At 40.4% G+C, this 26,501-nt stretch overlaps 1 protein-coding gene across 1 annotated transcript in view; it reads right to left on the bottom strand.

The window, feature by feature from the left end:
- Positions 1 to 322: 322 nt before the first annotated feature.
- Positions 323 to 26,501, bottom strand: part of PRKX (protein kinase, X-linked) — a 74,253-nt gene continuing 48,074 nt past the window's right edge. Inside the window, exons 6-10 of the mRNA XM_008582703.1 lie at positions 18,330 to 18,425; positions 13,874 to 13,931; positions 9,911 to 9,988; positions 7,065 to 7,213; positions 323 to 4,784 (exon numbers count right to left, since the gene is read on the bottom strand). Of these exons, the coding sequence (XP_008580925.1) occupies positions 7,088 to 7,213; positions 9,911 to 9,988; positions 13,874 to 13,931; positions 18,330 to 18,425 (358 nt within the window). The 3' untranslated portion in view covers positions 323 to 4,784; positions 7,065 to 7,087. The remainder of the gene's footprint in view (positions 4,785 to 7,064; positions 7,214 to 9,910; positions 9,989 to 13,873; positions 13,932 to 18,329; positions 18,426 to 26,501) is intronic.

Raw genomic sequence — 26,501 nt, 5'->3', positions numbered from 1 at the left:
TTATGAGGATGAGGGGTCACATTTCTAATTACTTGTTGAGGTGATCTGCAAAGTCAACGTAAGAGTGGGCAAATACCGGCCCAAGGTACAAATCTGGCCCTTGGATTGTGTTTGTCAATAAAACTTTATTGAAACACACCCATGCCCATTTGTTTACACTGTCTGTGTTTGCTTTCTGCACTCTGTGACAGACCTCATGTCCTTCAAAGCCCAAAAATATTTACCATCTGGCGATCTACAGAAAACGATTGCTGACCCCTGGATTAGATCAAAGCAGAAAAGCTAGAGCTTGTTCTGAGACAGAAGCAGACCAGAATGAGACTTCTTAGAAGATACAAAGTTTTATTAAACAAACCTGGAATCAATAATTATTACATAAATTAGACAGCAGTAAAATTTTCCTAGGGTCTATATACAAATCACAGTGATTTCCATTGTGCAACAAATAGAATGAGAAGTAGGCTTGTTTTTTCTTTTTTCTACATGAGAAGCTGGGGTCACCCTGCAGGGCTCCCTAAAATAGTCACATGGGCCCTAGAAGCACTAGAAACCTCTATGGGAGAGGCTGCCCATAGCCTGGTATGAAAAAATAATTTAGCAATGGAGGCTGTGCAGAGCTGAGGCCCAATCTCAGAAGACAAGGACGGACGGCTGAAAGGCTTCCAAAGCCAGTCACTAAAACATACGTGTAATGACTTTCACTTAAATAACAGAAGTGTCCACCATGGAAGACCCAACTAAAGCACAACAGATCTTCTCAAAACCCAGTAATTTACAGAAAACTGTTACAGAGAATTCCCCTTTTATGATGGAGGACTGTTCTGCTGGATGCAAGGCCATAGGAGTTTGCAAAGCAAACGTGATATAAAAACATTACACTGGGTGAAAACATACATCTCCCTGCCCACTTCCACACACACACACACACACGCACGCACACCCAAACTATTCAAACACATTAAGACATCTGTTTATGTCCTTTTTGTTTTTGTTAAGTGAACATCATCCACTCAAGTGGAATTACTACTGATAAGACCTCACCTCTGTTGGAAACAGGGATAAACGTTACCTAGGACAACCCACCATGTGTAAAATGCATGCTCGGTTGATGGACAGAAGAAAGATAAAGATCAGATTTTAACTCTGTACAATAGGTGTCTGCAATGGTGTAAAAATGATGCAAAGTCAACTGGCTGGGAAAGATAAAACCCAACCTGGTGTTTTCTTGCCTTTGTTAACCCAGGAGCTGCACCTCTCATCTTGATGGCTCTGGTGTGACGCTTTTGCAGCCTTAGGTGGTCAGGACTACAGAGGTGTGTCTTAGGGTCTTCCATTAACAGTATCAAGCCATAGTTTCACAGTTAAAATGGTCCAAAACCTAGAGGCAACGTCGGTCAAACACAGATTGGCAAATGCATCCCAAATCATTCACCTGTTTAGCTTTACAGTGCTTTTTCAATGAGGGGTGATTTCAAATAATTTAGTTTTTTCAGTATAGGTGTAAAGAATGATACAAAATGTTGCACTAGAAGTTTATTAACAAGTGATTGTGCAGTTGCTCAGTGTGCAATCTTATTCTGTTCCTGGGGTTTCTTCTGCTAATTCTGTCACATCAACAACAAAAATCATGATTTTTCCCATTGCTGGCAATAGTTTTTTTTTTATGCTGAGCAGAATTTAGACGACTGTTGGGAAGGAATCAGAAGTAGACCAGTGCAAACCTATGATAGATAAGCTGCATAATCAGTTGTGGTTTTATTCCCTTCCTGGCTTTAAGAATACCTTTAGCAGAGCATGCTGCTGGGATTCCTGCTTAGGAGAGCAAGATCCACACCAGTATAGTTCTTGCAATATATGCATTTCATAAAGATATTCCTCTACAGTACTCCTATTTAAGAAAATACTGCCAATGCATACAAGTACATAAAAAAAGATAAACCTACTGTTTTGTCCCATTACAAATTTTGTGATTATTTTCTTGGATTTTCCCCAGTATTTTGCACAGTGATTGTATGTGATCATCTACATGAAAATTTCAGAATGCCCCCACAGGATAAACTTTTCTTTAATTATATATAGTGGTTGTTCCATGTTCATGACTCATTTTGATTAAACCAGTCTTTGCACGACAGCTTATCACTTAATTCACTGCCCAGTCATGGGCAGTTAACACGCAGCACGTACCCCTTCGGATACTGAAATGCACACGACTGTCGAAAGTGGGTTTTTATCATCATCACATCGTTGGAATTCTTTTTAAGTTTTAGTTTATTTTGTATGGAGGCTTTTTACAGTATAATCAGTGCATACAAGGGTACTTCAAAAAGATCATGGAAAAACAGAATTAAAAGACAATATGAATCTTTCCTTGAGCTTTTTGAAGTACCCTGGTATTTGTTCAGAATTAAGGCAATGCATTCCTAGCTTTCTTGATGCTAATTTTCATTTTGAGACTAAATCTTGAATGGTAAGAACAAAACCTTAAAAATAGGCATACGGGTTAATGTGCCTATGTACAATTTTTTATGGTGTCCAAGAAAGGTGTTTCATCTATTTTATTTATGTAAACAGAATGCTCAAAAATATAATTTATGTTTATGGTCAGAGGACAAAAGACTTCTTCTTCTGTGTTCACATCTCAGTGAAGAATTTAACCTTCTAACACTCACTGATGAAAGGGTTCAGAAACTGCATGCTAAATTTGTTAGCCAACTTTAGCTCTCAATTTTTAATGCAAACAGTGTGGTAAGTGAGAAGCCAAGACCGAAAATACAGTTCTGTAGGAACATTTCCAAGGCTCACCATGTGAACCTAATTTTTCATTGAGTTATTCACTGTAAATAATATATTTTATTGAACTTTCTCATTACTCTGATTTACTGAGCTGCTGACACAACTTCCTGTAGAGAAGGTCTTTTATGCAAAGGGGGAGGGAAAGGTTTAGTTTCTTCAATGTCACTGTCTCTGAAGGTCTTTTTAAGGGGCACATTCACTTCCTTTTGCTTCCAAATCCACAAAGCCAGTGCCTTCTCACTTACGGATGGACTCTGCCAAATCTGAGAGGCCATGGCATTTCCTCTGACATTTTGCTACTTTAAAAAGTGTATGACTTTCCCTACGAAAAGCTCTCCACAGTACTAGATTTAAGTGCAGAAGAGAGAAGTCCTACGGGGAGAAGTCTCTTCCCAGGCACTCCACGGGAAAACAGCTCCAACAGCAAAGATCCCTGCAGGTGACTCCAGAGATCCTGAGCGGTGGAGATGTGAGAAAGAGTGAAGACTGAGGACACCCAAGCCTTCTCTTGTACTCATTCAATCACACCGCCCTGATCCCATCTGGTGAAAGCGCAGGATGCATGTAGGGTATCAGAGAAAAGGAAGAGGTGAGGAAGGGGTCTCTGAGGTCGGGGGGGGGGGTATCCCTATAGTCACCCAGGCACCCCCAGAAGGCTCTAGAACTTATTTCTCCAATGCACTAACCTCCACTGGGGTTGGGTCCCATGACCATCAAATGCACAACAGATTCTAGCAACATGTTTGGGCTGAGTCAGTAAACACAGCAGGTAGAGCTCATTTAGAATCAGGAAGAAAAAGGCAAACGGCAAAAAGCAAAGAAGATGAGTGATGTATGGTCCAGACCCTGAGGACCCCATCAATGTCCCACGTTTAGGGATGCATACATGGGAGACCCATATTTTGCAATATATGCATCATGACAAAGTCACCATCTGGGTGTTATGAAGTCAGTGCTAAGGAGACAACATTTGGAGACTGCTCTTTAGGGTATGCCTTCCTGACCAGTGCCCAAGAGAAAAATCTCACCCACTAATAATTCTGCACAAATCAATGAGTTTGACGGATGCAAACTGAACATTTACAAAAGAAATGAAACTGAGTCACATGCTGCAACCTACTGATCATGTGTTTCTTACTTTCTCCAAAATGAAAGGTAAGAGAAAATCTCTGCACGAAGGTCGTCTGTGCTGCTGAGCCAAACTTGTTATTCATGAGCTTCAGGACGTGCGTTTTGTTCAAGAGAGATTTAAAGTGGAATTTTAATAGGTAGCCATCCTCTTGTGCAATATAAAATTTTTGGATGTGACCAATTTCTTGAGCACGATGCATTCCTCAAAAAACTTTAATGACACTGAAGATACTCAGACTAAAATTCAACCTCATGTCTTCTTCCTTCCTTGTTTTGAGGTCTAGAGTAACCAGATATTAAGCACTAAAGATACTGGATATAGACCTTCCCATGATATTTTCTTCACAAATAACTATAAAATACATATAAGTTGGTAAAGATGCATGTGCCATCCTCTTTAGATTTTGTCCCCCAGAGAACAGTATTTTTGGAAAGAAAAAAATACCTTTTGAAAAATAAAAATCATAGGCTCTGCAAAGTATAAACATTTACATCACTGCACAATTTCTGTGCATCACTCTTTATATACACACATGCAATCTGTGGTTATACTTGAACAAGTCTAGTTCAGACTCATAAAGTTCAGTCTATGAGAAAAAACCCAAGAAATCACAGTAGGAACACAATGCTAAAGGATAAGATAAAATTGACAACCAAACAATTCTTTAAAACTTCCCACAGTGCAGTAGATTTCCAGTTCCTTAAATAACGTCAGGTCCATAAATTTCAAATGCTCTCCAATCTCTTTATATACATGTGAACGTATATAAATGTGGAAATGTCTTTATCACATCATGGACATTTCTTCAGGAGTGTGTATGTGAAATTCTTGTCTCAGGCAGGCTCAAGTCTTCCTGTTTCTAGCATGAAATAAGACAGAGGACTTTGTTAGTATCTGAATAAGTGGATACATTTTGTGATCACCTTAGTCATAACATTTATGTTTCCTTTTAATGAGTCATAACAGAAAACTTTCCTTGGCATCTCTTATTGCAAAGATCCTCGAAACTGAATCCTAAAAGCGGGTGTGGGATTTTCTAATAAAAAGACACTGTATGGTGTTATAAAGGTAGGTTTTACATGTTATATAATAATCCTCATGCATAAACAGATGAATTTATCCACAGACGAACTGCACAAAGAAAATAAGATCCCTGTTTCAACGCGTTTCACCAGAAAACTTTAAAGCAAGACAAAAAACATTTCATTATGACGTCAAAAAATAAAGCAAAGTGAGCTGTTTTCTTTACCATTTCTCCCAACCTCCTCCCTCCACGTGCTGGAAAGCATGCAGGATATCTCCAACAAAGAAAGGTTTGATCACACAGTTAATAATCAGCTCTCAAGTGCAGTCATTAACCTTAACTGGTGTCTTATCTATGGGGGAAGATATGGCTTCATGCAGAAACACCCCCCTGCATGGTACCTAATGCACCTGACCACTCTTCCCTACAAGCACCAAAGACAAAGACAGAGCTTGGTTCTGCTTCGTGTGCAAATTCCTCTTGGTAAAATTACTAAGAAAGACAACAACATTCATGTGTCTGGCTTTCAGAGGAGAGGAACAAAATCTAAATTTGTTGAATACAGAGAAAGCCATTTGGTCATGACATGACCTCTTGATTTCCAAAGATTCATCGTGAATATCATCAAATAGCCAAAGTATATTAAAGATGATTCCAGTTAGCAAAGATTCCATTTACACACACTTTCCCCAAGAATCTACATCACATTAAGAAAGGTTATTCCTCTCTGTGGAATCTTCTCGTAGCTGGGGCGGCTGGGGGAACAATGTCATAAAAGCCTTCCCCGCGTATAGCACAAAAATCCCTTGGAGACAGCTGTAAGTTTTAATGTCATGTATTGCATATATGTATCAAAATGTCACTCTAACTCCATAAATAAAGTACAATTTAAAAAATGGAAAAAAAAAAATCCATCGGAGGCTTTTTGTTTAAGTAAATTTCACACGTCCAGGGTCTGTATTAGAGAAAGGCTCTGCCCTTGTGGCTTATCTACTAAAAGCTCTTCATTGTAAAACAACCCAAGTCCTGTCCTCATTTTGAAGATTTACTGGATTGACATAATTTGTAAAATGTTGTGGGCAAAGCAGACTAAATGTAAACAGATTATGGAACATCTTGTAATTTTTAAAACCCATACGTAGGGTTCAGTAGCCTTGTTGAAGCTGATAAAGTTTAAGTCAGGGCACTCTTTACGTTAAGACAAACGAGCCATAATCATTCATTAAAAGTCATCACATACTGAGAGATTAAACTATGCCACAGAGACGTGTTAGGTTCTCATGGACATAGCTGGCTATTCCTCTTTCATTTTTTTCTCTATCATTTAAACTTTTATTCAGTTCTCCTCTTGTTATATCCAAGAAAATACCAGCAGAGAGTGAAGTTTTTTCATGGGCCACCTCTCTTAGCGGGAGAGTCCCCCGTCCCAAATCTCAGCAATGGCACGTCTGTTGCAAATAAGTTTGATCAGCCAATTAGCTTTCTGTTCCACATAATTGCGAAAATTGTAGAAATGGGAACAAAAATGGGAAAAACAAACTATGTCAATGAGTAGACATGTCAAAGACCATATTTTTTTTCTTGCTCGAATGTTATAGAAAAAAGGATCTCATTTAATTGGTACAATGGGGCAATTTATTGTTATTTCAGATGTTAATGGGTTAAATTTATTTATTTATTTTTTAAAATTGAAACATAATTGATTATATGTATGTGTGGGGTACAGAGTTGAATATCAGTACTTACGGGACGATCAAATCAGGATAATTATCATATTCATCATTAGAAAATGTAATCATTCTTTGTAACTTTAAAACTTAAAATCAGGAAGTAACTTAAAGGTCTTTACAACCCATAGTAAAAATAAATAGATAATTAAATAAATAGACCTTCAAAGGCTCAAGGAAATAGATTCAAGATAATAATAATATTTTGGTCATGTCAAATTAAGTCTAGCAAATTCCATGAGGTATTTGAGGTACATTTTTATGTAACAGAAAGAGACCTAAGGGTCATGTTCAGATGTAGAGGTTCTGATCCGGTAAACGCAGTATCACCAGGAGGTGGGGTAGTGCCAATTTCATCTTTTTGTAATGACTAAAATTAAAGGTGTACCTTCCAGACATGAGCTCCTGTCCTCAGAAATTCTTGAAGATTTCCAAATCTTCCTGTGTCACAGCAGGGGTGGTTTCCCAGTCATTCTCGGGATATGTTTCAAAATTGGAGGTATCTCCGTCGCCGGATATTTTGGGCACAATGGGGGGCTGTGGGATCCAGCCAAAACACAAAGACAAGTTTAGAAAGGGATGGTGGGCATTTGGACAGGGTGGTCATCTTTGTTTATGAACGTGGAAGGCTTGGAAGGAAGATGGTATGAGTAGGTGAGGTGAGGCTGTGCACCCTTAGTCTGATGGGTGCTTGTGTAGTTTCAGAGATTAAAGGAGGAAGGATGGTACCCAGTGCTTGCATCTCAAATTCTAAAAAGACAACTACCCAAGTTGTTTATTAAAGTGCGTACCCCCAGCTTGCCTAGGTCTGGGTGATTCTGATGTCACTGGTCCAATGGCCAGACTCTGGAAAATTCCAGTAAGATGGAAAGTGCACCAGACTCAGGTGTTAGGTATTATCACCAATGACACGCCTCAATCCTGAATCAATTAAAAGGGGGCCGTAGAGATTGAGAAGGGATTACCAAATTTTTCCCATAAAGGGACAATTAGTAAATATTTTCAGTTTTGTGGGCCATATGACTTCTGATGCAACTATCCACTCTGCCATTGTAGCGGGAAAGCTACCATAGACAACATGTAAATGTACGAGTATGGCTGTGTGTCAATAAAACTTTATTTAAAAAAACAAGTGATGGGCCAGATGTGGCCCACAGGTTAGAGTTGGCGGGCCCATTGATAGATTATTGCTGAAAGATTCTGTGGTGCACACACATAAAACTAGTTTTCTATAATCTTGCAACACTTACACTTTATTGAGAGCTGCCTTGTGTGTGGTGAGCACCGTCTCTCTCCTTAGCTTTCCTTATTTCACAACAAGGAACTTGAGGCTTGGTGATACTAGGGATCCTCAAGCCAAGACCAGGACATGAACCCAGATCTGTTCCCATCTTAAATCCCCAATGCTTCCTATGAGACAATTTCCATCACAAAATAGTTCAACCCATGTCCGAACGTATTTTATGTCGGTTCCAAAAAGATGATAAAAATTTACAAATTTGTACAAAGACATTTTAAATAAAGTAACTATAATAGTGTAATTTCCTTCTTTCTTTATACCTTCATCCAGTAAAAGAGCTATTTGTATAAATCAGGCACCACGATTAAACGGAAAATGCTATTCTGGCCTCCCAGAAATGTCACGCCCAGTCAAAAATCCTAGTGCACTCTCTCAATCATTTTTGCACATTGGGATCACTTGGTGAACATTCAAAAAGTTACACAAGTAAAATTGCATGAAGACACCCTTTTTTAACCATCGGCTTGGCAAAAATCCAAAAGCTGTACAGATCACAACTCTACTTTCTCTGTGGAGGGAAAAAAAAGCACTTTCAAACATTTCCCTTGGAATTACAAAAGGATACAACCTCTATGGAGAAATATGTTGCAAAATTACCTAAATTTCAAATACATTTATGCTTTGACCCAATGATCTCACTTCTGAAAATTCACCTTCACATAAATGAAATGTACCAAGACTATTCACTGTAGTAGAAGATTGGAAGGAAGTGATGTACCCATCAATTGAGGTCTGGTTAAGTAAAGTACAGCAGAGTCACACGATGGAACATGATGTCTTTTAGAAAGAATGAGAAAGCTATCCAGGTACATAGATAGATCTCCAGATTGTATTACGTGTAAAAAAAAAAAAAAAAAAAAAAAAAAGACCAGAACACTTTATGTACTATAGGTTTTGTATAAGAGTGGAGAAAATAAGACTATGTACATCCATATGGGTTTTTATTAGCTTAAAGAAACTCTGGAAGGATACACGGAAAGATCTAATAAAAAGTGATTACCTACAGGTGGCCTGGAGAAGATAGAGGGAAAAAAAAGTGAGACTCAGCGATAGATACACCTTTTTATATTGACTTGATTTTTGAACAATGTGAATGTATAAACTACTTGAATTATTATTTTTTTTAATGCAAGTGAGTACAATAGAATATTTAAAAGTGAAAATCTTGAAAAAAAAAATGATGTAAATCACCCCAAGGTCCAACCCCCATGGAACTCTGATCAGGCTGCTCTGGGGACTGGGAATTAACATTTCCAATAGCTGTCCATTGATTCTACAGCACAGCATTGAAAATGCTGCTATTGAGAAATTCTGCCAAAAACATGTCTGTTCCACCAAAGACATCCCAAAGAACATTCTGCATCTAATTGACCAACAGCACTGTGTTATCTGTGTTATCCCATTTCTTATTCCCCACTAAAAAGAGGAAAGGGATGAGATTCCTCAAAAGTTACAGAGAAAGTAAGAGATGAAGCCAGGTCTTTAATTAAAAAGTTGAGGTCTTCACCCTACTCTGGGCAGATCATTAGCAGTAAGATACTCACTGTATAGGGAACTTTGACAGGAAGAATAAGTTCGGTGTTCAGAGCTGACTAGAGCTCATAATATTATATGGTCTATTTCTAAATAGCTAGAAAAGATGATCTTGGCCATAATCCTCACAAAGAAAAGACAAATCTGCACACGATGGGTATGCTACCTACCCTAAGTAAATCATTGTACAGTATATGCATGTATTCAAATAACACGTGTACCCCACAGGTATATACAAATAAATTTTAAAAATTAAATTAAGAAATTCAACAAAGAGACAACTGGCTGTGCTGAGCATATTAATTATGTGTCAACCATAAATAAATGAGTCACAGAACCAGAGTCCGTCCTGGTTGACGGGAGCTAAAGCATGCTGTGTGGCCCACATACGTATGTTGTACCTTCAATTTCCTCTGCGGGACAGCTTCCCAGTCCACAGATCGGAACCACCGGTGCCGCTTCACGTCATTTGCACCATGCTTCAAAAAAAACCATGTGATTGTGAGCATATTGAATTTTGAAGGGCAGGAAAGAAAAATATTCCAAAGAATCTCTACATTATTTACTAAAGAAACAAACAAACAAAAGAGTTTGCTCTGTTTGGAGAAACTGTCTCTGGAGTGTGGGCTCCGAGGGAAAACTATACATGAAGTCGTTAGTGGTTCATTTTCTTTCTTTCGTAGCAGAAACAAATTGGGTTACGATGCTCATGAACGTGCTACTCTGGACAAAAGACTAGAGTGTGAATGTGATTTCAGCCTCTCCACCTAAATTGGGAAATGGTAATGTCTTGAGTTTGTCACCTGTTTACATCTTGACAATTTTATTCAGTATTTTACAGACACCCAAAGTAGAGTTCACTGAATGATGTACAGGTAGGTTCAACCTATGATTTTTTTTTTTAATTTTTATTTTGTCAATATACAATGTGGTTGATTATTATGTCCCATCACCGAAACCTCCCTCCCTCCTCCCTCTCCCCCCTCCCACCCAAGCGTGTCCTTTCCATTTGCTTGTTGTAAGAACTTTCAACCTATTATATTTTTGACTTACAATAGGTTTATCAGGATGTAACCCCATTGTAAGTTGAGGAGCATCTGGATGTATGAGGATTGGACTTACAACTTTTCTACTATACAACGGGTTTATTGGAGGCATTCAACGAATTTTTAACTGACAGTATTTTCAACATATCATGCATTGTGAAGCATCAATTTGCTAAGTATGATCCAGCAGTTAAATGTCAGGACTGGGAGTCAGACCCAGCATGCCCATCATCAGAGATCTTAACAATGACACACAGCACACTCTTCCCATCAACTATATTTATTGAGCTCTGTCTGCTTCATACTCAAGGATGAAATCAGGGACCAGCTAGCTGATGCGACGTGAGCTCCATGAATAAATTTAATATGAAGTTTTTAACATGTGTATTTGTTCACTTTTTTAAAAAAAGTGTTACTGGGCCAGCCTGGTGGCGCACTGGAGAGTGTGCCGCTTGGGAGCGCAGCGGCGCTCCCGCCGAGGGTTCAGATCCCATGTGGAGACCAGTTCCCGCTCACTGGCTGAGCGCGGTGTGGGCCCAACACCGAGGGTTGCGATCCCATTGCTGGTCCCCAGTACGGGCGCGACACTGAGGGTTGCGATCCCGTTACCGGTCAGTAAAAAAGACAAAAAGGAAAAAAAAAAAAGTGTTACTTATTTTTATACTCAAAAAGAGAATATTGTTCATGACCATATCTCTAAGAGGAAAGAAAGAATGATGCCAATTTTTTTCTAATTTTTTTTTGCAATCCTATGGTTTCATAATTCTTTTTTCTTTCTGTTGGGAAAAATATTTCCACCCATATCTAACTCAAACAACAAATGTCAACTGAGTTTTCCTTCAGTGATGCTGAGAATACAAATAAGACTTGATTTTTACCCTCGAGTAGATACAATTCTATTTTTAGTACTAAGGGGTGTGCACGTAACACATACACACACATACACCCACATACATCCACACCCACATATACACATGAGGGCACTTCAAAAAATTCATGGAAAGATTTGTATTGTCGTTTAATTTTATTTTTTCATGAACTTTTCGAAGTACCCTCATATAAAGTACACACAAACCTTGGTATCCAATGTAGAATTTTATCTACTATAATTTTATCTAACACGTGTGTGTGTGTGTGTATATATATGTATGTGTGTATGTATATACATACACACTTAGTATCCAGAGGGTAAAAGTATGCATATATATAAAGTTATATTACACACACACACACACACACACACACACACATATATATATTTGTACATGTGTATATATGTATAAGTGGGTATGATACGTATACACACGTGTGTATATATGTGTATTTGTGTATATATTTAAGTGTGTGCATATATGTATAAGTGTGTGAATATATATGCATGTGTGTATATATTATTTCCTTTTAATATGAAAGAACAGACAGCTTAAGTGCTAAAAATTTTCCAAGTATGTAGGACAGAGCAGTGTCCACAAAGCACAAAGGAGGTGGACAGCATGGGTATGCTTCCAGAAGAAAAAGGAAAGACACTCCCAGTGAAGAAAGAAAAGCAGCATGGTGTGACCATGACAGGTGCAGGCAGGGTGTGACAAGCACATCCCAGACAGTGTGATGGTTTCCCATGAAGACTGGTGATCACAGGGTAAGAAACACAGCACTGAGAGGACTCGGGGTGGCTGAACACCAAGCCACAGCCCTTGAGCTCTGTGCTACAAATGACAGATCCCCATTCACAGGGAAGAGAATGCAGTGATGGGGACGGGGGGACAATGGTATAGGCAGCTGTAGTACATCCTGACAGGGGATGCGGCACAGGACAGAAAGGGAGAGATGGCCAGAGCTGGGAGAAAGGCAAGGGTCCATGCACGTGGTACCTACTGGAGCACCTGCTCCTCTGGAACACATGTTCATTTTCATTAGGCAGTTTCTTTCTCAATCACAACAGCCAAGAGATGGAACCAACCTAAGTGTCCATTAATGGATGGAGAAAACAGATGAAGGAAACGTGGAGTAAACATACAATGGGCTATTCTGCTGTAAAAAGAAATGATGTTCTATCATGTGCAGAGACATGGATGGACCTGGAGGACATTATGTTAAGTGAAATAAGACAGGCACAGAAATAATAATAAATAATAACCCTAACCCTAATTATTATTATTATTACTATATTATTATTATTTTTATAAACAACCACACGATCTCACTCAAATGTGCAATCTAAAAAAGTTGAACCCATAGAAGCAGAGAGTAGATGGTGGATACCACGGGCTGGGCGTGGGAGGTGGGAACTGAGATGTTGGTCAAAGGATACAAACTTTGTTAGACAGGAGGAATTGGTTTAAGAGATCTACTGTGCAACATGCTGACTACAGGTAATAGCAATGTCCTGTATACTTGGAAATTGCTGAGAGTACATATTAAGTATTCTTACTGCACAAAAAGGTAACCGTAAGATCATGCTTCTTGATTAGCTTGACTTGGCCATTCCACTTGTGTGTGTGTGTGTGTGTGTGTGTGTGTGTGTGTGTGTGTGTGTGCGTAAAACATCATATCGTATACCACACATTTTGCAATTGTTACTTGTCAGTAAAACCCAAATTTCCCTCAGTGGATGAATGGACACACAGAAAATCTCGTCTATTCATATAATGGAATAAGGGATAAAGTACTGGTACAAGTTACAATACGGTACAATTACCAAGCAAATAATACAGTATGTGGAAGAAACCAGATACAAAATGTTTGGTACAATTCCACATATATGGAATAAAATAAAATCTAGAAAGACAGAAAGTAGATTAGTGGTTATTTAGGGCAAAGGCTGATAGAAGGACAGCAGAATCATAGCTGAAGTGCACAGGATTTCTTTTTAGAGGCCAAGAAAACGTTCTAAGATCGACCCTAGTGATGGTTGCACAGAACCACAAGTATATTAAAGCCATTGAATTGTATGCTTTATTTTATTTTATTTATTTAATTTTTTTGGTGGCTGTCCTGTCTGGGGATCCGAACCCTTAACCTGAGTTGTATACTTTAAATGGGTGAATTGTATGGTGCATGGATCCCCTTCCAATAAAGCTGTTTAAAAAATAAAAATAATGCTAATGACTTATAAACGGCTTTGTGCCACTTTGAAGTCAAGATGGGGATTAAACCCAATCTGAACTTGTTACTCCCAGAAACCCAGATTTGAAAATTTGGCCACTGATGACATAGGAATGCTGAGCCTTGGTTTATATTTACAAATATCAATGTTGGTGTTAAATGACAGAAACTTACACCAGGTACCACTTAATATATAAGGAATTAAATACTAACCTTCATGTTTCCCAACCGTCTCGTCCTGTCAACAACGAGGAGTTTCTTAATGAGGTCTCTATTTGTGAGAAGACAAAAAATAGACATGTTGACAGCGACCTAAGCAAACACAGAATGTCAGAGATCAAATCTACCCACTACGCATATGCGTTTAGACCTCAGTTCAATTTCCACTTTGACAAAATGTTTTCCAGCAGTTATTCCTTACCATGGTGGGCTTATAAATAATTTATGCAAAGCTGGCACACAGTTGGAGCTTAAGGGAAGACGGTTGATTAAATCTTTGTAAAGAAAATGTGCCTTTGGGGGCCGGCCCGGTGGCGCAGTGCGCCACTTGGGAAGCGCAGCGGCGCTCCCGTCGAGGGTTCGGATCCCACATACAGACCGGTTCCCGCTCACTGGCTGAGCAAGGCGCGGGAGCAACACCGAGGGTTGAGATCCCGTTGCCGGTCCCAGTCCGGTACGGGGGCGACACTGAGGGTTGCGATCCGTTGCCGGACACGGAAAAAGACAAAAAGGAAAAAAAAAAAAAAAAAGAAAATGTGCCTTTGGATAGGAAAGCGTGAGAAAATTGTGTGTCTGCCTGGAGGATTGAGATGCTCCACGTAAATGTACCTGTCAGGCTGTCCTAGCAAAATAGAAGACGTCTGCTTTTACCAAAATAAACAGTCACGCTTTGCCCCAGGGGGTCTACTTATTTGTGGGATGCCTGTTTTTAAAGGCTCCTTTTCCCATTAGGAGGAGTCTTTTCAAGTCGGCTCATTCAAATATATCTTCCCCCTAAATAACGGGCCAGGTCAGAATACAGCCAGCTGGTCCAGTTGGGATGAGAGGTTTGCGATCAGGTTAAAGATTTCCCTAAGACTGGGTAAGTCCTAAGATAAAATGTTATGGAAGTAAAAAGTGTAGCATCTGTGCATGCATGTGTGTGTACACATATAATATGCAGGGCACATTACGTATAACAATATCCAGGGATTTCAAACATATATTGGAAGTCCCCCAGGATAATCAAATACCCATTGCCCAGCTTTAAGTGTCTAAACTGACATAAACTATGCCCACTATGAGTAGCTCAAAGTCGGACCTGGGCCATGCTCTGGGTTCTGCAACCGGGGGGGAAAGGCATAGTCAGAGAAGTGACCTGACACCCTGGGTCTCTGTGTGGAAGCTGTGAGTTTCACTGGTCCCTTCAGATGTGACACATGGGCAGGGAATATCTGTAAACGCACAGCTCCCCAACACTGTGCATTCTGCGTCACAACAGGGGGTGTGTCAGATGTCACCCCTATCTATAAGAGAAAACCAGAGACTGTCCTCTCACCAAAGGCAGAGATTTGATGTCCATCCAGTAAAGGATAAAAGGTACTGAATACAAGAGCACTGAAAAGTCAGATGCCTTCCTAGGACGTACATGGAGTTTCCCCTTTACTATTGTGACATGCCAAAAAAGAAAAAAATCAAGGTCAAACACCACAGCCCTAAAACATTCCCAAATAAATGTGGAGGGTTTCTTCCCCCTATTATTTGCACCACTGTGCACCTCATTCTTCCACACTACCCAAAGCGATCTACAGATTCAATGCAATTCCCAACAAAATCCCAATGGCGTTCTTCACAGAAACAGAAAAAACAATCCTAACATTCACATGCAACACCCAAAGACCCCAAACAGCCGAAGCAATCCTGAGCAAAAAAAAATAAAGCTGGAGGCCTTACACTACCTGACTTCAAAACCAAACCAAATCATACTACAAAGCTATAGTCATCAAAGCTACAGTTTTTATGGTACTGGCATAAAAAGACATTCAGGTCAGTGGAACAGAACGGAGAACACAGAAATGAACCCACTTACAGCCAACTGATCTTCAACAAAGGCACCAAAAATACACACTGGGAAAAAGACAACCTTTTTAATAAATGGTGCTGGGAAAACTGGACATCCACATGTAGAAGAATCAAACTAGACCTGCACCTGTCGCTACATACAAAAATCAACTCAAAATGGATTAAAGACTTAAATAGAAGGCCTGAAACTTTAAAACTAAGCATACAGGAAACACTTCAGGATAGAGGACTGGGCACAGACTTTATGAATAAGAACCCAAAGCACAGGCAACAAAAGAAAAAAAATTTACAAATGGGATTATATCAAACTAAAAAGCTTCTGCACAGCAAAAGAATCAGTTAACAGAGTGAAAAGACAACCTACGCAGTGGGAGAAAATATCTGCAATCTATGCATCCCACAAGGGATTAATATCAAGAATATACAAGGGACTCAGACAACTTAGTGCATGTGCTTAAAGCTGACTGGACTGGGATTCAAAGAAAACAAAGGTTTATATAAAATACAAAATCCAAACTCTTGCAAAACTAGTTCTGAAAGCAAAGAATTCAGATGAGAAAGGGGGACCCAATACTGACACTGCATATAAAGGAACTGCAGAAGCATCGTGGCTGTGTGTGGGGACCTCGACCCAGGGATGGGATACACGTCTGCTGCTGATCTCTTCATAGACTGCAGCCAAAATTCTCCCTTTTTATTCACCGGCTGTGTTCTCTTGGATGAGACACTTCAAGGCATGAAAAAAATCACTGGGGGGTATGAGTATTAGCTCTACCAACTCAGCAACTAGCCCCAAAGCAAGACAAGTTTACATGGCCAAATATCAAAGTGGCGTGAACTAACCTGTGACCTTCAGAAACTAAGAATCAACCCTCTACTGTCACGGACACCCAGTGGACTGCTGTAGGGTCCCGCTTGCCATCGATTTGATAAGATTTTACAAATCATGGGAAGATGTGAAATTTTAGTCAACCACTCTTGGGAGCCCTCACAATAGTTGGCAAGGGAATTGGGGGTGGGACCCATCTAATGGGGACACCACAGTTGGTTTTCTCTTCTCAGGGAAGGTAAACTATGAGAAAAATGATCTGGGACCTTCACACTGATGATGGGATAAATGGCCTACAATGTATAGATACTGCCTTCGCTTGGAGAACTGTAAATTATTCCCAGCAAGAGGACAGGGGAATAAATCCCATGATTTTCTATAAAATTAAAAGGCTGTTTGCAAGAATCCAAGAAACGGTACACGCTTATTTCAGTAGTAGCAAATTCACCCACCAAAACACCTAAGTCATGTCCACCACAAGCTGGGATCTGCCAGCGTGCACCTGTGCCGAGGCAGCAGACGGTCACACCTTGCAGGCTTACCTGGGACAACTCCAGGTGGTCCAAGGTGCCCATCAATTGTCAGATGCCAGTGGGCATGACTGATTTTAACCCTATCATTTGGTAAATGGTGGGTAAATATATAACTTTATTTTAAAAGTGTGTGGCTATCCATGTGAAATGACGTCACTCAACTCAGGATTTGGGAAAGGAATCCTATATAATCTCTTTCATGTCTTTCTAGAGCAATTGACTTTTGAGTGCTAGATGTGTCCGTGGACATGTCCCTTCTAGATGACTTTTTTGTTCAATAGAGCCTCCTTTTCTCGCTCACCCTGTATACCAAACACAACACAAGCACAAACCACCACCAGCCAAAAGAAACACTGTCCCATTTTCTGTTCAGGACTAAGAAACCTTGATTAGGGTGAGGTGCATTCACCACTGACCAGACACAGCCGGAGGCCCCCATTAGGAGCACACTCATGAAAACCTGCTCTGTTTTCATGAAATAAGTTTTCTCTGAACTCGATTGGTACAAGCTATTTGGAAAAAAAAAAATAGCCAAAAATGAAATAGTTCTTGACTAAACACATTTAGCTCCATTTTGTAATCAGGAGGGGCTGGTATACTCATCTGGGAAATACAGTTAAACAATCAGAGATCAGGACTCACTATGGTGAAAAAATGCTAAAAGGTGTCCAGATTGAAAAAGGTAACTGGAAAACCAAAAGCATTACTATATTTTAAAAATACATATCTTTTTCCCCAGTTGCCACAACGTGCATGAAATGCACACACACACAGTTACTAACATTCAGCAAATGCCAACACGCTGGAACCCACATGCTCATTTAGCATTAAAAAGGACTTTAAGGATGAGCATCATTTAAGCAAGAGAGAAGAGATAAGGTTTGCTAAATCCATCAATGATTTTGCCAACCATGAAACTAGCTAGGAGAGGAGACTCATCCTTGTGAATACCAAAACTGCTCTCTCATAAAATACGATAACAAACTCCTTTATGTGCTAATTTTAAATATCATTTATCTCAAAGGGAATGAAATCTGGCCTAGAGTCATTAAAATGTCATATATCATTACAGTAGAATAATTAAAACCTTTTCCCTTTTGGTGGAAAAGATGACTGTCCTAAAATAGTTTTAAACACAGCACATTTAATAACGCAATATGCTATCCTGCCCAGCCTATGCTTTCACTGTGATTTTAGACGCTTTAAAAATAAACACACCCGATGATGAGGAAAACAGCTTACTTACTTTACAGTGAAATCCAAATGTCTGGGGAAATCGATTTTGCCTGCAAGAATTTTTTGATAAATGCCAAATGGGTTGTCATCAAAAAACGGAGGAAACCTGTCAGAAAAATAAACATCTATTTTTAGTGGACAGCAAGTCTGGAAAAATAGGCAGAAAATAATTTATTACACATATGCATTTTCTTTGCATAGCAAAGTCATCAATATCTCAAAAGGCACACAACAAACAGGTGATTCCACGAGGCAAAGCAGCCTGCCCTGCAGCCTGAATGAAGAAGTTACCTGGGAGAGGAGGTGATGACCACTTGGGAGTTGTTTGCTGCATAAATCACACTTTATCATATATTTCTGGCTCAAGTAGCCCCTCATGGTGTCAAAGCCAATATGTGAATCTCCCACACGGAAGAATTCATGTATGTTATACATGCAGAGGAAGATCAGTCAAATCAACATTGCTCTCTAGTTTGTATCTTTAGTCAACAAAGATCTAGTCCAGGGGTTGACAAATTACGGCCCACAGCCTGTTTTTGTCAATAAAGTTTTATTAGCAAACAGCCATGTCTGTTTGTTGTCTGTGTTTGGTTTTGAGCTACTACAACAGCACATTTGCTAGTTTCAACTGAGACTGTGTGGTTTGCAAAGCTGAAAACATTTACCCTCTGGCCCTTTACAGAAAATGTTTGTTGACCTTAAACTAGGGGAGAGAGAGACATATATGCAACTATAGCCTTGAAAACAGAGGTGAGACCTGTAAAAGCAACACTCTCAAATTATGCCTCATTGCCAGTACTAAAGATTGCAGTCCTGGTGTAGAAACCCACAGACCTATGTTTTCTAATGTCTGGAAATGGAAAAAAAAGAAAATCTGAAATAAGCTAAAGAAACAATACACATAAAACTACAAAGACCAAGATATAGAGAAGTCAACCAATAAATATATACTAGATCCTTACAGTAATTATATACTAGATACTTACATGTCCCCAGACAAAAGTTATACTTCTGATATTTTTTCTCATATTGTACAGGGCAAAGAATGTTAACTCAAAAGCATATTCTCTATCTAGCTTTTCAGAACTAAAGACTCTAACTCAGAAATACAAACAATTAAAATGTAAGATGGAGTTTTCAAATAATATCCTGATTGAAGACTATAAATTTCAATGAGCAAAAGTAATTCTCCTGTTGATTCCAAATTCTTTCCTGACATTAAAAAAAGAAAAAAAAACAAAAACAGACTGTAGTGGGTAGAATGGTGACCCCCAAAAGATACATCCACCTTCTTAACCTGATAACCTGTGAATGGGGCCTTATTTGGAAATAGAGTCTTGGCAGATGTCATTAAGTGAAGGGTCTTGAGATGAGGTCATCGTGCATCAGGGAGGCCCTAAATCCAATGACAACTGTCCTCAGAAGAGACAGAAGAGGAGACACAGACACAGAGAAGCCATGTGAGGACAGAGGCAGAGACTGGAGTGATGTGGCGACAAGCCCAGGGACGCCTGGAGCCACCAAGGGCTGGAAGAGGCAGGAAGGATCCTGCCCTGGAGCCTCTGGAGGGAGCACGGCCCTGCCACACCTGGACCTCAGACTCCTGCCTCCAGAGCTGGGAAAGGACACAGTCCTGTTGTTTAAGTGCCCCCAGTCTGGTAAGTTGTTATGGAAGCCCCAAAAAACCAATATACAAACTACACATTAACTGTCCAAATAGATGACAGAAAAATGAGTAGAAGAATTAAAAAAAAAAAAAAAATATATATATATATATATATATATATATATATAAAGAACGAAAATGCAGAAACCAGTGGGAAAGTTAGCAGAGAAGCAGAGATAGGTTCCATGAGAAACACAGGACACCAGATAAACATGAACGCTCGCCTGTGTGCAACATGGCCTTCAAATAGCCTTTTCTTAAACAAACAAACAAAAATTTCAATTCCTGAGTTTCACAGTTTGGCACAAGGGGGAGGTTTTCAACAGCCACATCTCCCTGAACTGCTGGTTCTAGAGTTACTACTGACCACAGATTGAAAATGACCCAGGCCAGAAGCAGAAGTGGGGATCTGGGTACAGACACATATCCAGTCCTTGCCAACAGTGAATTTAACGACCCCCAGTCAGCACTTAGAATTTTAGACCTTAGATTTTAACGACCCCAGTCAGCCCTTCCTCGTCCACCAGAAACGCTCTCTATCAGGGGTAGGGAAGCCTTATTTCCCCGTGTTCCGGGCTTGGGTGGTGGCCACATCTGAACACTTTCAGCTGTATGACTTCACTGGGGAACTGTACAAATCCAGGAACAGAACATTAAACTCCAGGAGAAAATGTGTCACACATACCTAGAAACATTTACGGAGAATATTAAACAAAGTGCTCTTAGGAAGCAGGCATGACTTGACAATATCATGGGAAAGGTATTTAACAAGTGGAAAAAATAATAACAGATGGGATCTAACTGATCTCGCCCCAAGGCATAGTAAAGCATACACGGCATGTGTCTCAGACCAGCACTTGTGCCCTCTGAAACCCTCAGATTTCTGTCCCTAAATGTAGACTGATGGCTTCCAATTCTAGGAAAGTGGGTAATGACTGCTCAGTGTACGCAATTTGGCATTTTAAGCAACTTAAGTTACCTATGGTGACAGGTACATTTGGAAGAGAAATCTGCTAATCGGCATAAATGCAGGCTCAAGAAATTCATCTTAAAAATTCATGGCAGGGCCGGCCCGGTGGCGCACTGGATAGTGCGCTGCTTGGGAAGCGCGGCGGCGCTCCCGCCCGAGGGTTCAGATCCCACATGCAGACCGGTTCCCGCTCACTGGCTGAGCGAGGCGCGGGAGCAGCGCCGAGGGTTGCGATCCCGTTGCCGGTCCCCGGTCCGGTACGGGGGCAACACTGAGGGTTGCGATCCGTTGCCGGACACGGAAAAAGACAAAAAGACAAAAAAAAAAAAAAGAAAGAAAAAAAAATTCATGGCAATCTTGCCAGTATCCGTGAAAATTAGTGTTTAAATTATTTTTATTTATACATATTTCTGGGGTAGAGAGTTGACTATCAGTATCTGTGTACAGTATGTGATGATCAAATCAGTATTATTAGCATGTTCATCATTACAAATTGTAATTACTTTTTGTGTCCCTTACCCAATCACTGTCTGTCCCCCGTTCCCATCTCTAGTGACTACAGGTCTGTTCTCTCCTTCTGAAAGTTCAACATTTTATGGCGGTCTTTCTTTCCTTGTTTCTTTGCTCCCACTTGTGAGTGAGAACATGGGGTATTTCTCTTTCTGTGCCTGGCTTACTTCACTTCACATAATTTCTGCCCATCTGAATCTTCCAGTAAAATGGGCTGTCCAGGAAAAACTGCCATAGGGCATGACTTGACGTTCTTTGTGACAGTCTCGGTGACCCTGGCTGGAGAAATACCATCCAGACCTACCATTAAGTGATAAAGACAGGGCTGACCTCAGAGAGCAGGTGCTTTGGAAATGAGGCCAGGGAAAGGAAGAACAGTGTTTTGGAGAGAGAAGAGAAGGGCAAAGGGTGGTCTCTATAATTTCAACATGATTTGACTTCATTATCAAAGATCCCTGCCCTGATACCCTCATATTTAAAAAATCAAATCTGTGCTCCTCACACAAAACAGCCTGGCTGAGATTTAAGAGGGGATGGAGAGCTCAGGAGTCACGTAAAGTGGCAGAAAAACAAAGTATGGGGGGATCCACGGGTTGGGGAGGAGTGTAGAGCAGGAAAAAGTCTGAGGGGTACCCTGTCTCAGTCATGATCACAGTGATTCTCAAAGTGGGGTCCCAGGGAACCCTAGGGCTCCCCAAGTTCATTGTAGGGGATTGTTGGAGTCCTTTGTCTGACTACAAAACTGAATGATGATGGATTTTCTTCGTACACCTCACCCAAAACAACATATCATAACAGGTAGGGGGCAGAAGAAGAGAGAAGAATCCAGCAGCCCTTAATTAAGCTGGATATTCAAGAGATTAGCCAAAATGTAAAACAAGGGCACTCTTGTCATAATATATTTTTAATTTTAGAAAGTATAGGATTTTTTAAATTTAAAAATGCTACTTACATCAACTTTTAGTGAGTTTATTATGGTTATTCCACACAAATGTATTATTATTTATATAAGGGGTCTTCAAAAAGTTTGTGGAAAGATTTGTATTATCTTCCAATTCCATTTTTGCATGAACTTGTTTAAGTACCCTCATCCATACACCTATTTATTTATATTTTAATCTCAATTTTAATTTTAAAGGCAGTCCATGTTGACTAATACAACCCACGTAAACACAGGTCTTTGGGTTGTTAATAACTTTCAGGACTGCAAAGGTCCTGAAGCCAAAATGTTTGAGAACCACTGAACTAACAGCTAACGCTACACATGGATGACGCTCCCAACACAGGCAAATTCCACTTTTCCTAAAAGCTTATCTGTAGTGTTAAACTCTCCATTAGGTGGATGAACATGGAGAAAATAATTGGAGAAATCAGAGCTGAGAGTGGGCTTGTGGGGAATGTTCATGAGTGATTCTGTTCCAGAATGTGCCATACAGATTGGATCGGACCTAACCATTTCTCATTCAACAAAAATAAAATCCTAGTCACCTCACGCCACAATCGCATGGCACATTTTACCCAACCAACAGTTTGCCCTGTACTTAATGAACAATGAAAGATTTAAATGACCCATTAAAGCAATAAACAAACAGACAGTATAGTCTCAATTGGTCATGCTAAGAGTGTGACTACAGAAAATGAACATCTAATAAGCAAGCTGGGGACAGGGCTGGGAAGGGAGGGGTGATGATTTTCATCCCAGACCATCTCCACTTCTGCATGCAAGTGCTCCCCCCAGCCACCAGGAAAAGTCCCAGAGCTCAAGGCAGCAAGGAAAATGACTTGCATGCAGTGCTCTTAACGGTGCTCAACACACACAAAACCAAGGTGGTTTCAGACCTGCTAAGTGATACAAATAAAACAGAAAGCGGTGAGTGGGTAGAGCAGGGCTCTGTGATCAGGTTGTAGCTGAGCCTGCAGCATGAGCAATGGAAGAGAAAAGTCCAGCCTGGGAGATGCCTGGTAGGAGCCCTGGTGTGCCCAGAATGTTTCCAGCTTCTTCAAGGAAAAGGTACCATGGGCAGGAGTGGGTGGGTGAGACGGTGAAGAAGCTCTGCAGGGGTCCAGGCAAGAGCCAAGGCTGGCTGGTGTGAAAGAAGAGCAGAGAAATGCCAGGCTAGGAATACATGTATGAATGGATTCATCACCTACAAACAACCCACCCAGGAAATGCACTCTATCTGACTAGACAAGTGGAAAATGGAAACAGAATTACTCCAAATAGATAGCTTCCTGCCTCACTCAAAATGTGACATTCAATATACTGTGCTTTGGATTAGGAGAAGATTTTAATTATTCAATTTTGATTATTCTAGTAATAGAACCTAATAACATATTAGTTTCTAATTATTTTATTTTCTATTCTAGTGAATTCTAATACTCTAATATATTATTACATATATTATACCCTATGTAATAGATCCTATTATCAGGATATATAATTACAATATGTAAAAATATATATTATATCTTAATAATTATTTTAATATAATTCTAATATATCCTAATATCTTATTCTAATTATATTCTATTACAATAATATTCCATTAAATCCTAACAACATTATGGTTTTTTAAAAACATAATTATTCATTCTTATTAGGAGAGATGGGATAATCAGAAATAGCAAAATAATGCTTATTCTATTAAACAACACATAGCAATTAATATGTACGAGGTTTAATTCAAGTATTTCACAAATATTGTCATTTAAGTCAATCCTTAAGACAAGCCTAAAACAAAGATTCAATTGCCATCTCCAATTAAAAGATGAGAAAACTGAGACACAGAAACTTTAAAAAACTTGTCCAGGCTCACATGGCTACTAAGTGTTAGAACTGAACTTTGAACTCAGACCCTTTGGCTCCAAAATCCACATTGTAATCACTTCACTATGCTGCATATTTTTTTTTCTTGGAAGAGCTTCTGTCTGGGGATATGTTTAATCTTTGAACATTTCTGCCTTTCCTACAGAGGCCCAAGAAAAATTGTACTTGTATGGTAGAGATCACTCCATAGGCAAAAATCAATATTTTTATGGGAGAATTTCCCTAGAAACCAGCTTAAAATACCTTTTTAACTCCTAATCACCTTAGAATCATTACTTTAGGAGTTAATAAGCCCTCACCTCTGTAGAATATGCATAAAGCAAATATACTTCACAGGGCCTGGTTTTCCAAAGCCTTGCAGTTTCAAATATTGACCTTACAAAGGACAGAAAATTTTCCCCAGGCTATAGTCCCTGTTGTAAGATAAAGAATTGTAACACAGCAAGGTTGCTGGCTCAAAGACAGACAGGTTACTGACTGACATGTAAAGATACTGGGAAATTGCTATAAGAAGAGAATGTTTGCTAAAATCAAGCTTTTATTAGTGGATCGACTTAATTGCATTATAGAATGTCACCTTGCTTGTCTTACTGAATGTTACCAGCTTCTATTGTTAAACTTGTTAAACTGTACTTAGCAAAAACCCCACCTATGTTCTCTTCCTGTAACTTCATGTTCTGGAGAATAAATGTGGAAAGAGAACCCCAATTCATGGTTAATTTCCCAAATGGAAGGAATGCCTCTCTCTTGAGGGTTACGGGAGATTAACCCCTTTTGGGGGCTTCTCACTGCTCAGAAGAGACGGGCTTTGAGTAATCTTTGGTGACTCCATCACCCAGGGGAAAAGGGCTGACAAATCCGTGGGAGGCAAAGCAACACACCTCCCTTTAGGAAAGACAGGTGACAAAATTCATGTACTGTATATGGCCTCATCGATTTCATAAACATATCTGGGAGCCAAGTGGCAGGAAGTATGCCTACCCTACAGGTGAAAACAGACATTGAGCTGTTCAGTGACTTCTCCGTGTCACAAAGATCCCTCACCTACAGATCCCTGAAAGGGCGCTATGAACTCAGCATAACCCCATGTGCCATCTGGTGAGTCTTCTCTTCTGCACCCATCCTGTTCCAGAGGAAGGAAGCCTGGTACAGTCTACGATTCTTCACAAATGAGACTTCCTGCAGTACAGGAATCATCTGTGACAAGGACCACAAACAGCAAGAATGAAGAAAAATCAGCTCTCTCAAAGAAAGCAGGCCCAGTTAACAGAATGACGGATTGCAGACTAGATTGTGTTGAATGTAACTGGCTCCTTCTTTCTTGGTAAAAATCCTAACAACATGATGTTTAATAGTATATTATACTCTCACAGCATTCTATAATATAGAATTATCCTAATAATAAAGACAAAACTTGGGGCATGTAAACCTCACTCTGCTGAAAACCACTGGAGTTCAGGATTCAACTCTCCTTGAGCAATGCTGTCCTCTTGTGGTCAGAACAATCACAGAAGGAAAATGGGCTGCAGACATCTGGGCGGAAGCTGATCAAAATGCACGAGTTATGGGCCGGCCCGGTGGCGCACTGGATAGTGTGCCACTTGGGAAGCGCGGCGGCGCTCCCGTCCGAGGGTTCGGATCCCACATACAGACCGGTTCCCGCTCACTGGCTGAGCGAGGCGCGGGAGCAACACCGAGGCTTGCGATCCCGTTGCCGGTCCCCAGTCCGGTACGGGGGCAACACTGAGGGTTGCGATCCGTTGCCGGACACGGAAAAAAGACAAAAGACAAAAAAAAAAAAAAATGCACGAGTTATGGGCCGGCCCGGTGGCGCACTGGATAGTGTGCCACTTGGGAAGCGCGGCGGCGCTCCCGTCCGAGGGTTCGGATCCCATATACAGACCGGTTCCCGCTCCCTGACTGCGCGAGGCGCGGGAGCAACACCGAGGCTGGCGATCCCGGTGCCGGTCCCCAGTCCGGTACGGGGGCAACACTGAGGGTTGCGATCCGTTGCCGGACACGGAAAAAAGACAAAAGACAAAAAAAAAAAAAAATGCACGAGTTATGGGCCGGCCCGGTGGCGCACTGGATAGTGTGCCACTTGGGAAGCGCGGCGGCGCTCCCGTCCGAGGGTTCGGATCCCATATACAGACCGGTTCCCGCTCCCTGACTGCGCGAGGCGCGGGAGCAACACCGAGGCTGGCGATCC

Source organism: Galeopterus variegatus, unplaced genomic scaffold (assembly GCF_000696425.1).
Source record: "Galeopterus variegatus unplaced genomic scaffold, G_variegatus-3.0.2 Scaffold94, whole genome shotgun sequence".
Lineage (NCBI taxonomy): Eukaryota > Metazoa > Chordata > Mammalia > Dermoptera > Cynocephalidae > Galeopterus > Galeopterus variegatus.
This window is presented reverse-complemented; position numbering and strand designations above follow the sequence as displayed.